This window comes from Sphaeramia orbicularis, chromosome 6, assembly GCF_902148855.1.
Source record: "Sphaeramia orbicularis chromosome 6, fSphaOr1.1, whole genome shotgun sequence".
Classification (NCBI taxonomy): Eukaryota; Metazoa; Chordata; class Actinopteri; order Kurtiformes; family Apogonidae; genus Sphaeramia; species Sphaeramia orbicularis.
Window position 1 is genome coordinate 30,711,968 of NC_043962.1, and position 12,670 is coordinate 30,724,637.

Genomic DNA, 12,670 nt, shown 5'->3' on the forward strand with positions numbered 1-12,670 from the left:
CTCTTTAAACCTAGGAGGGCACTCAGACAGCAAACCTCTGCCACGGAAAATGCCCATTCTTCTTCTTGTTCCTCAGTAATATTATCAAAGTACAAACAAACCACAAATAATGACCCATGTTTTCCCATTTTTTCAGTTGATACTACTGGATAGTTAAAGTGACTCTTGCCATTCTAATTTCTAAGCAAAAACAATTAGAGGCTTCACCTATTTTCAGGGGTGCCGCTACCAATTATGGGCCCCATGTAAGCATAATTGTTGTGGACCCTACAGAAATTGAAATTGACTATCTTCTCAATCTATGTAAGTGGGGGTGCACTCCATAAACAACATGACTTATGATACCATGACAACGAAAACAAAACTTAACATGCATTCACCGTTTGCCTCCCGACTTCTACACCTCTCCTCTACAGCAGATCTTACACAAAATTTTCATAACTTCTATATCCACTGGGCCCCCTCCACTGCTCTATGGGTCCCCCCATAAACACTGGGCCCCATGAATTTGTCATGCTTACCCCCCCTTATTGGTACCCCAGCCTATTTTAATGAAGTGTCCATGCCCTACCCAACCAGGTTTATAAAATTGTTGCAGCAATTTCAGTGTAACCAGAAAGACAGGCAGACAAACACGCTGTAGCCCCACGATGGAGGTAAATATAATGCACCCACTTGTTTGCAGAACACTTTCCAGTGGTAATTATCATCCAACAACTGCAGCTCTATACACCTTCTTTGATGTGATTATGGGTACTTTGCTAAAACCACAGCTCTACCTCCTACCTCATTTACCATAATACTCACAATCTCATTAAAGACAGCAGCGCAAGAATAATTTTCAGATATAATGGATATTGGAAATCTAAAGTGAAACTTACAGATACAAGAGCCTCTGTAACACTGGTGAGTACAGCTGGACGCAGGGAGTGAACCAGGATCTTGTGCTCTGTGACAGCCAGAACCAACAGAGTGGCTGCATTCTTTGGGCCCAGGTTTAGGAGTAGTGTGGAGAGGCTTCCACCACTAGAGCATGAAAACAAGCACACAAATTCAGAAAATGTCTCTAGATCCAGGCAGCAGCAAGTTGGTATTCTAATTTTGCTGATTTTTCGCTACCTAAGAGGCAGTGGAGAAGAGACAGGTTGGCTTAGAATCAGGCTGTCATGTGGAGACAGCTGTGGAAAACAAACAAACAGGAGAAGATTAACCCATTGAAGCGTTAGCGGGTGGAGGAATAAGCTCAGATGTCGTCTTTTAAACTCACCTGAACTAGGATGCGAGGTCTCTGAGTCGATGGGAATGGCACATTTTGCATGAAGTGAGAGATGTGCCTATGAATAAAAACACAATTCTGTTACTTAAACCATAGGGCTCCTGCCTACATAACAAAGAATGGTAGCATTTTATATTAAAATAGACGGATTTATAATAAAATAGAGGCTTATTAGCATATATATTAGTAGTATATTGGCTCCTTATATAAACAGCGATTAGGAGGTTACTGAAGGAAAACTGCTGAATGGAATGGTTTTATTATATGGTCATGGAAAATAAGGCCTTATAATGACTAATAAAGAGCCAATATATTATTAATATTCATGATAAAAACCACCTTGCTTGTGGTCAAAAGGTGTTACAATATCTACACCTGATTCGATTAAAGTTGAAAGATTGCGTACTTTTCAATAGGCAGGGCATGCGGTCCAGAGATGGAGTATCGGTAGAGGAAAGTCAGAAAACTCCTGAAGGACTGAAAGAAGGGCCAGTGAGAGAGCAGGCAGATGCTCTTGTTGCTGTAAACACTTCTGGTCCCATCAGGCCCGAGATCAGAGCTTGGCAGGCTGAGCTGTGAACGCTGACGCTCAGACAGATTTTCCTCTGAGTAAGGCTCATAGAACTGAATGGCTGCTCCATATACCTGCAAACAAAGGTATCACAATGTGAGAATATAGATACAACCACGCATGCATACTAAAAGAGCTGAGACAGAGGTATTTGATCAAACATATTCATATAGATGTTGTGGCAGTTTGGCTATAGAATTTTTATTATGAAATCAGCTGAATCATACTCAGTCCTTTGAAGGTCTTCCTCTCCAAAAAATAAACAAATCACTCCAGGCATGAAGTGCCAGGAGAACAGCCTGCAGACTGAAGGTTGCAGGAAAGAGTCACAGAGGCATTTTATATTTTAAACCCAAGCAGCAGCCCAAGTGGAGAATGAGTTATCCATTATTGAAAAGATGAGTCGCAAAAAAACCCCCATCTTTTCTGCTGCATCGCTTTCAAAGGCTAAAAGCCTTTTAGTATTCCGAATGCAGCCTTTAGACCATTTTTGGATTCCAGTCAGAGTTCAGAAGTTGATTAAGACTGTCTGGTATTCTTAGATAGATACCCTGCTGCAGTCCATCAACAAACTACTCCATACGGGATACTAATGCACACAGAGAAATGGAGAGGCAGATAAAGAGGGAGAGGCTGGTTGAAATGAAGCAATTTAGATAGATTCTGTGTTAAAGAGGGAAAACAGTACGCGACACAAAAGCACAATTAACACTACGGTTACAAAAACATATTTAGAGGAGTAATGAGCATTACTGCATGTAATTATATTGAGAGTGTGTCAATTTACTTTTTCTCCAGAGGCCCCTGTCAGGACGAATGTCGAAAAGACAGGCAGGGAATGTTTGGTGTGTGCAGGCCAGCACTCAATTGTTGCCCCCATGGGAAGGCAGAACATAGGCACTGACTCAGGCAGTGGGAAAGACTCGTAGTCTTCTTCAGGGTATCGACATAGTAGACCTGGACACAGAATGAAATTAAAACCTTTAGAATTCCACTGCAACTTCTGTTAAATGTCCACAAACATCTTAATGCACATTTTCCCAAACACTTTACCTGCTTTGTAGGCGATTGTGTTTGCTTTAGCCAGAGACTTTTTATAACAAAGGTAGACAGAGGATCCCCACTGGAAAAAGACAAAAATTACCATATGTCAGTGAAAGCTGAATTATTTGTGCTGGCACACTACACATAAAATAATGGGACTCATTCAACAACTTTTCTCCAGAGGAAATTATCCATTTTCACAAAGAATCTGGCATTCACCATTGTGTTCTTATTTCAGATTTGTTCTTGGATAAGAACAGAATTTATGCTTAAGATCACACTCACAGATATCTGAATGCTGACATGTTTGTGCAAAATAATAGATTACTTTGTTTGTTTGAATTTTAGTTGTATAGTATCAAAGAACTGAAATTACAATCACATTTTCTTTATCATTTATCTGATTTTATATTCACCACTGATGTTAAATATAACAGGTTGGTGCCTTCCTGCAGTTGCATCTTCACTTCAGAGTTGATGAAGTTTTTCTTATATTTTCAGTGTGATGCTTCATGCCCAAACTGTGATTTATGGGGTTGACTAAGCATTTACCTGATCACTATAAGAGAAACTGGCATATGCTTTCAATTTCAACTCACTAGTGTAAGAACACATGTATGAAAAAATCAGAAAGGCTCTTAGAACATTTGTCAAGAACAAATCGAAGAAAACATCTTGTTGAATGAGGCCCACTGTTGTCGGAGCTTGAGCCCACCATGCTGCTGTTGAGGTTTTTATCCACTTTGCAGAATGTGTGAGGGGGCGTCTCCCCCTTGCCCGGGATGATGATGCAGACATCAGTGACGGCTAGTGAGGTGTGGGGCTGGCTCTTGGGGGCTCGGCGGTAGGTGATGTAGATACGTTGGGAGGATGAGCTGCTGATGTTGGCAGGGCGACCTGAGGGCGTGGTCTGGACTATGTGACATCCAGGCTTCAGCTTCTCCTTCCACTCGTACAAAACCCTGAGACACGAGACAGTTTTAGTCAAACGATCTTTTTGGATCACTGTGTTCTTAAAATTTTTACTGGAGAGCTCTGATAATATATTCATTGAAGACATGTCAGATGAGAGGATGTGTTTAAGGGAAGATTAGAGTGACCCAAAGCAGAGCAGTGATTAGTGGTGCTGGGTGAGGAAAGGGTCAGTGGCTGGGGATTACTGCTTACCCAAGATCTGTCAGTGGAGGCTTATCTCTACCTCGCTTGAAGCACAAGTAGATCTGCGGGCCCCTGAGGCTGGCTCCATTGAGCTCTGCAGAGAGGCCCGAGGGGGTGCTTTCCACACAGGTGAAACCGGGGGGTACCTCCTCACCCAGGGAGCGGATCACAACAGCGACATCTGTGATCGGGGCATTGGGTTTCACAGACTTGGGACCAACATCGTCAAAGTGGAGCTCCTCCTCCAGAGGCTTGGACGAGTCAGTAAGGCCAGCAACCACAAAGTAGTCGGCTACACGAGGCCCTTTATCCTCCATCATTTCCCATTCCCACACTGCTGTAAAATAAAGGGAGAGTGAAATGAGAGCAAGTCCATTAGGCATTTTAATTATATCACTGGATGTAGTCTAGGTTAACAACAAGGGGACATTTTTAGGAAAATCTGTGCTGAGTAGACAAGTTGGTTATGTGAATATGACCTTAAAAAACCCTCTCTGACTGGATTCATTGTCTCTCTCCTCAAATGTTGCATTCAGCATGAGAATAGACATATCATGCACCATGTAACATATTACCGACATTACATATACAGGCTACACTGAAGAAAACAGCAAAAAATATAATGTCAGCATCTGGAATCAGTTAGCATGCATTCCTTTCTGCAAAAGCACTATATTTCACCAAGAAATATGGGAGGGCTTAAGACCAGTGACCTTGCTATATGCCATGACAGATTATGTAAAATAAAACACATGCTATTTTAGAAAAAAAAAAAAAAAAAAGAAAAGAAAAAGCATCTGTTGAAAGCAAAGTACCATTAGACTATGCATTATGGACGTAAAAGACAGAAAAATGCTTTCTCTGAGCTCTTAGCGAGGTGATATTCAGACATGGTATATTCTGCACTCAGCAATGTAGTGGAAAAAGGCAGGAACAGAGGGAGCGCCTGTGAGTCAGCTTGTTATAGCTTTATCACAAAGCATGGAGCCCTGGAAGCATTCGCAGCACTGGGTCAGCTTATTGTGCTTCAGTTAAAGAGTCTGCTTTATCTCTCTCAGCAGTTCCTTCACACTCACTAGCAAACTGATAAACAGCTGCCTATTATTTTCCCCACTGGGATATGAGGGAGTTAACATAAAGTTTTCCTCAGCGCTCAACGTGTCGCCACTAGGAACATGGCACCCAAGCTGTGGCCATATCTCACCCACTTAAGACTTTGGCTTCCACTGGCTTTAAAGCTAATGCATCTGTATGCTGTTCCCCCCACGGCCCAGTGATGGGACAGAAAGCTAAGCACTGCTTACAGGCTTAGACCATGAAACTGACCGCTAACATCATAACATGGAAAAGGAAAGATAATCTATGGTAACAGGCATGCAGTAGCATTACCAGAGTCACAGTCATACCGAGAGACAAGAATGATTCAGCTATCGGAAATTTGACCGTCAGATATTTCTTGGATATAAAATCTTCTCAAAACCACTAGACCGCTATAACATGTCAGGTAAATTCAATCACTTGTATTTCCTGTCTCATGTTCACAGTGCTGTAGTGGCGGTATATCCAATGACTAAGCAAGTCAAACAGCCCTTCACTGATCCCTATCCTTAGGACAAATACACTGATACCCATAAAGTTGGAATAAAACATTCTTGCCTCATGTCATGAAATGATTGTGACAATGTGATTTATTATTGTTAGAAAAAGTGTAACTAGGACTCAGTATGTAATCATTGCACCTGGTCAAAGGTGATTATTGATGTGTATAAATAGGAATAACAAGAGGAATGTGTCTTAATATATACTTAATACATGCACAATCAAAATAGTGATTAATTTAGCAACTGCATTTCCTTCTGGTCCGCCAAATAGATTCAAAGTGATGCAAGTTTTAAGTTGAGTGACACTAAAACACTGCTATTACAACATAACCCTTGTACTTAAAAAGGTACCGCCATAATAACACTGGTCTACAAGTAGAATGCCTCCAGATTAAAATTAGTGAAGTGAAGCTACCAAGTTTGAGTCACTTATAAAGAAAAATGAAGCGGTAGTTTCCAAGATATAGTCTTGGGTCAAAACGTGAAAGTCTAAGAATTAATAAGACATTGGGTTTTGCTTAAAAGGAATGTTTGTCTCAGAGCTACCAGATCTACTTCAAAAAAACGTCTGCACATTACAATACATTCACTTTACAGGTTGTTTCTAGTGGAACATTTATACATCTACAGTATAAATGTACATGACATCAGCTAATCAGCACTATTGTCATTTGTTTTGCAATTCATCTTATTAAAGTCTGTAAGATTTAGCAGATTTAATCACTGAGGCAGATCATTTCTAAAGAGAAAAAAGTAGACCACTCTTATTAATATCTTATGTATTCTTCTCTGTGTCATCCAAGCTTGATTGAAATCACAAGAACATCTACTTTATACCTTTTATATCCAACAAATCCTACTAATGAAGATGTTATTCTCATAGAACACTTTTGTATTGCATTTTTATGCTTTATATACCAAATTTTTGCTCTTTTATAAATCACGTGTTTCTCTGGCTGTATATAAACTCTTAGAGGATGATAAATGAAAGTATATGTTTAAGACCTCTGTGCTTATAGATATATGGAAGTCAAACATCATTTAATTAATTTATATTCTCATCAGATAGAAAAACAAGCAGGTTCATAAGCACTTTTGTCGCCGTAAAAGCACACTAGGCTGATCCTGTTGGAGACCATCTATTTTCACTAATCAAATATCTACATAAAGGCCAGAATACCCCACTCTTTGATGCACCTTCACCTTCTGGCTGAATGAGTGAAAGAACCCAAGCGATGGCACAGCAGATGTGTCTCTGTAATACTGGAAAGGTTTAGGATTAAATATAGATGTAATCTCCAGTTCTAACCATCACGACATTCACTGCGTCTCTTCCTCCTCCTCCTCAACAGGAAGCAAAGGCCTAAAATGATATCTAATCCTCACCATAGCAACAACATTAAAACTGAACACTGAAGTGCAAACGGGACAATGTTCGCTCGGTCGCCGAAACAAGGCAGGAACATTGTCCTGGTTAAATACACGTCGACTAATGGGCTGTGTCATTACCAGAGACATTACTAATGCCACATTCAGCTCAGTGAATCAGTGAGTCTAAAAAGGAAAAAAGAATTAACTATTAACAGATGTACCCTAAAAAGTAATAATACAAAGCTGCACAAAACATTTCTCTTCTGTAGTTTTGTTCCTCTTTATATTTCATTATATTCTTTCATGTTTTTGGCTTTGTTCATCTCAGTGAACAACAGATTTACTTTGTTTTCCATTAGTTTCTAAGGTTACTGCTTATGTTAGACTGCTCTGGTTTAATAATATATAGCAGTGTACACTTATATGTTATTTGTCCCAGAATTTCACTTTGGCTGGACACATTTCATCACTTTGATTGTTGAAGACATCAGTCAAGGAGGCTTTGTCTTATAAAATCCTCTGAGAATTGATTAAGTTACAAAAAGCCTATAAATAAACCTAACATGACAGGATCTGTTTTTTATTTTACACAGGCTTTGCAGCTATCTTCTGACTTTCTCATCAAAACTGAGGCAATAACACAGACATTCAAGACTGGAAGTGAGTGACTCATGATGTCCCCAGAAACTGCAATCTTTTCATTCACCACATTTCTTCATAAAGCAGCCAAATAAGGACACAGCGGATTTCCTCTTATCTGCTCACAAGCCAACTTCCTTGTTTATATATACTATTATTTTTATGAGTCACCTGCAGCCATCATTGAGACAAACTGGTTGTAGTTTATTGACCATTTGTGTCAAAATGCCCCCCTGTAGGATCTACAAACTTTTAACCATGCGAATATCATACACCATGTTCTGCATGTGCTCCAAGAGAACAATTTCTTTAAATTAAACCTGACTGGCAAATTGCATTTTCATCCCAATATGAACAAATGATAAACCTAACCTGAAAACCACTGAATAAGAAAAATTGTACTATTTCTATGTGCCATGCACTCACACTCACTAAATGAGCCATGCATTCTCACCCCATTTGGCACCTGCAAGCCATCAGCTAACCTTAGATTAATTTGAAAGCAGCTGCAAGGTTTGTTTGTTTATTCACTATCATTGCAATAGTAAAAAATGTTACCACTCAATGCACATATTCCTCTTAACCCATAAAGGCCCAGTACTATGTTTGTGTCAGTTCCCAAATGAAAATTTCTCTATATATAACCTTTCTTAAGAAATTTATCACCATTTATCATAACATTATCCTCTGTAGTCTGCATTTTTTCAGTATAAATCACGTATTTTCCAATATGCAATTCACTGACCATGTAGATGTTCATAAAAGCTCAGATTTAAGTTGAGGGTTATTATATCAGAAACAGAGAAAACTGAAGAAAAAGTGACTTTTTCGGGAAAATATATCATTAACTGAACATAAACCAAGCATTTCCATCCACTGTCATTGATACAACTCCATGGATTTTACTGGTGACTCAATGTTGTAGAAGATGACGGTGTTTCCACGTTCACTACAGAGCCTCTGAACGTCCAAATGGGTCATATCTGATGACCATGAAAAGATGACAATCTGCCTTTTACACCAATTATTTACATGGATTATAGGATTAGTGGATCAACAGGTATTAAACAGTTTAGATCAGTAGATGCTTTTGGTCAGTGATGGATGTTTGGGTCTTTATGGGTTGATATATGGACAAAAGAAAAAGAAAAAAACTTCATCATTAATTCTAAAACACCTAAACAGCTGCAAAAAGCATCTACTAACCTAAAATGTTTAATAATTTCTAAACTACGAATCCTATCAATACATGTAAATAATTCAGGTAAAATGCAGTCTATCTGCTTTTCAGCAGCATCAGATATGATGCAATTGGATTATCAGAGGCTCCGTAGTGAACATGGATACATCATGTTCTGCAACACTGACTCACTAGTAAAACCAACGTAGTTTGATAAATGACAGCGGTTATAGATGATTGTTTTTATGTTCAGTAATTGAAATATGTTCCTACAAAAGTCACTTCTTCTTCAGTCTCTTGTTTTGATGTAATCACTTTTGAACATCTAAATAATTAAATAAAGGAAAATGCCTGATGCATGAGGCAGTGGATAATATTGAAATAAATGGTGATAAATCACTTAGGAAAGGTTAAATGTAGGAAACTCTGTTGCACTGTTCACATTGGCACCTGAATACTTCTGCAAGATAGATGTGACAAGATGTGTAATCCACAGACTACAGGATAAAACAAATTTTCGTCACAAGGTTTACAGTGGCGAAAAAAAAATTATTAGACCATCTAAGGTCATCAAAAACAATGGTTATGCAATCAAGTACTAACTCCTGTGTGTATCATGTGACTAAAACAGATAGAGAGGAAAACATGGAATGCCTAAAAGCACTGTTTTTGGCCGTACAATCCCATAGCTATTGATGTAAGAACTGTTATTATCAAGAAAACCATGGAAAATGGCTAGATACCAGCTCTTAAATTAAACTCTTATGAGCTATTTTTGTTGTTATCATTATATTTGTCCAAACAAATGTACCTTTAGTTGTACCAAGCATTAAAATGAACAAGAAATTGAAGAAAACAAGGGGTTGGTCTAATATTTTTGTCCACTACTATATGTGCTTACAGCCAATATAAAAGCTGTAACAAAACATTTTTATATTACAATCCTGCCCTCGCACATATAAAATCAGTGAACTCTTCCACAACAGCCTATGCAACATAATGTATGTTATTCAGCAAAGCAACACAAAGGGATTCAGACATGTTTGGAGCATCACAGTGTAGCTATAATGATGACCCAGGAGACAGAGGCAGGAGCTGCTGGACAGTTGGGTCCAGGCTGTGCAGGGATTAAAGGGCCGTGTTAGCAGCAGGAGGGGGGCCAGGGGGGGTGGGGGGTGGGGGGCAGGGAGGATGGGCAGTCTGATCTGGGAGGGAACACCACAACATTTCACTCAGCATCTGTTCCCTCTTAGCCTTGAAGACAGCCCTCACCCTCATCAGCCATTTGCATTCCTTATGTTTGACTGGGGGGGGGGGGGGGTCCCTGACTGCGATGAGGAAACCACACACGCCCAAGATAAACACAGAGGAGGAGAGGAAGACTATAGGCTGATACAACACCATAATCTTTTAAGCTTGTGCGCGCGGTGATTTGGTAATATATATGGTTTCTCATTCGATTCCAGAGGTGGTTGTAACTGACCATAGTTTGCATAATAATACAAGAGGGGGTTTTCCTCATATACTACGATCTGAAGAGGCCATCTTATAGAGCATCTAGAAGGGATGCAATGAAATAAGCCTCCATATGACCTCACTGTAACCAATGGGAGCACCGTAAATAGAATCCCACTCAGGCAGTGATGCTCATGTTCACCATAAAAAAAACATCTTTTTAACGCATACATCTAGAAAGTAAGAGTATTTCTATTTACCGTCTGTATAGATATCTAGCATATTGAGTATTTTCACACATACAAAAAACAAACAAAAAAAAAAAAACATCCAATAAAAAAATAATAATTCACAGAGCGCGGATTGACTCAGACATCACACATCACAGATGCAATCAACAAGCTTAAAATAGTAAATGTTTTAATAGAAATAAAACAGACACGCCTTAATCACACAGAACAGAGGCGTAAACGTCGTTTGTTCTTATTCTCAATAAAAGAAAAACCTACTCACATCTCAGAATCGCGACGAGTGGAAGATGATCTGTCGAATATCTGGTGCGTCGAATTACGCACGGTTCGCTTTGCTGTGTTTATTCCTCACTGTTTGCTTTTTTTTCTATTTTAACTTAATTTACTATCATTAAAAAATAATCATTCAAACAGGGCTGGACGTGTGTGAATAGACGGCAGCCCGTGTATCCCGAGCGGCGCTTTATCCAAACCTGCGCGTTCACGTGACTGATTACAACCCGAGCTCACGTCACTAGTGACACTGATGGCAGCCCAACAACGTCTGTAGGTGTGAAGAAACAGTTGGTCTGCGTTTACATGTTTATTACCTAAAAAAAACCAAAAGCCATCAGGGAACCTCGTCTATAGCTATAACTTCCTGTCTGTAATTCCATTCATACCTCTGTTTTTATGTAGACTATATATTTATTTTAATTTCCTTTCATTTTGGATTTTTTTTTTTTTTTTTTTTTTTAATTACATTTTTTGTTTACAGAGACAACAACTGCTGGTAGACAACTCTTGACATGTCCAAAGGCCTATAATTGACAGGAGCCGTAGAAAATAATAGACTATCATAATTATTATTAATTTCTTTTTTTTTTTTCCCCTTTTCTTTTCTTTAACCCTTTCATGCACGAATTATGAGAACCTTAATCAAGATTTTTTTCCTGAGTGTTTTTATTCCTCTTTAGGTATGAAAAAAAACAATGCAATTAGAAATTTTCTTATGATAAATAAATAAAATAAATTTAAAAAAAAAAAGGGAAAAAAAAAACAATAAAAAATAGTAGTAATAATAATAAAAAATAAAAATTCTTATGAACCTATTTTTCATGAAGTTGCAAAAATGTCCACTCAGCTGGACACCATGTGTTTCATTTTTGAAGCAAAGAAACATGTATTTACTGATAAATTGCGTGAAAACTGTAACTATTACACTCAGGGCAGATCAACATAACGTTACCAATTCATGTCAGAAAACATATGTAATGTGTTAAAACTTTAATAAAGATATGAGCAAAAAAACAAAACAACAAAATCCATGAATATACAAGAGAAGAGCTGTAGAATAGCAGTCCATTGTAGTGACCAGTATACATGAAAGGGTTTTAAAAAAAAAAAAAAAGATTAACCTATCAACATATATGACTATTTGCTTCACATGGTACTAATACACATTTATTTATTTGCATTGTTTTTGTTTTGATTTATTTTGGCAGATTAGAATAAAATCCAGTCAGAAATATATTATTCTGCATACACTATTTATTTTATTATATTTTATTATATTGTTATATTCTATATAGCCTAATGGTCCATAGATAAACCAAGAAAAAACCCTATATTACTCATTGGATGCTTGACAATTTTAGTAATGATGTTATTATGAGCACTGTTAGGGATATATTATGAAATGTATCATTGCATTCTATAGAGCAGGACTATGTGTAGGTGACATCATTATTCCAGGTAGAAGTGTGGACGTGGGAGGAAACCTGAAATATGTCACCACTAGTCACAATACAAATCATGAGGAGGAAGCAAATGAGAGAGGAGGAAAAAAAAGCAAAGTGAATTTTTCTTCCATCTAGAAATTTAAATGTAAAAAGTACTATATTTTTTCTATTTTTATTACTATCATCAAGTATGTCATGTAGGACCAGGGGTGGGAGGGTGAGGGGATGGGATGGGAAGAATGGGACATGCTTAATGCCTCTGAAACTGAATATTCAAATGCTCAATGTAACTTAAATCTTCCCCCCAAAAAAACATAAATAAATACATGAAAAAAAAAGAAAGAAAGAAAGAAAGAAAGAAAGAAAGAAAGAAAGAAAGAAAGAAAGAAAGAAAGAAAAGAGG

At 38.1% G+C, this 12,670-nt stretch overlaps 1 protein-coding gene across 2 annotated transcripts in view; it reads right to left on the reverse strand.

Annotated features, from left to right (window-relative positions):
* Positions 1-11,025, reverse strand: part of dennd4a (DENN/MADD domain containing 4A) — a 34,677-nt gene extending 23,652 nt beyond the window's left edge. Inside the window, exons 1-9 of one of the 2 annotated variants that reach the window (XM_030136095.1) lie at positions 10,809-11,025; positions 4,059-4,383; positions 3,607-3,853; positions 2,901-2,970; positions 2,635-2,804; positions 1,683-1,921; positions 1,268-1,334; positions 1,120-1,178; positions 882-1,026 (exon numbers count right to left, since the gene is read on the reverse strand). In XM_030136095.1, coding sequence (XP_029991955.1) covers positions 882-1,026; positions 1,120-1,178; positions 1,268-1,334; positions 1,683-1,921; positions 2,635-2,804; positions 2,901-2,970; positions 3,607-3,853; positions 4,059-4,369 — 1,308 coding nt within the window. In that variant the 5' untranslated portion in view covers positions 4,370-4,383; positions 10,809-11,025. Of the gene's footprint in view, positions 1-881; positions 1,027-1,119; positions 1,179-1,267; positions 1,335-1,682; positions 1,922-2,634; positions 2,805-2,900; positions 2,971-3,606; positions 3,854-4,058; positions 4,387-10,808 lie in introns of both variants that reach the window. The other variant, XM_030136094.1, reaches the window with a different exon arrangement.
* Positions 11,026-12,670: the final 1,645 nt, after the last annotated feature.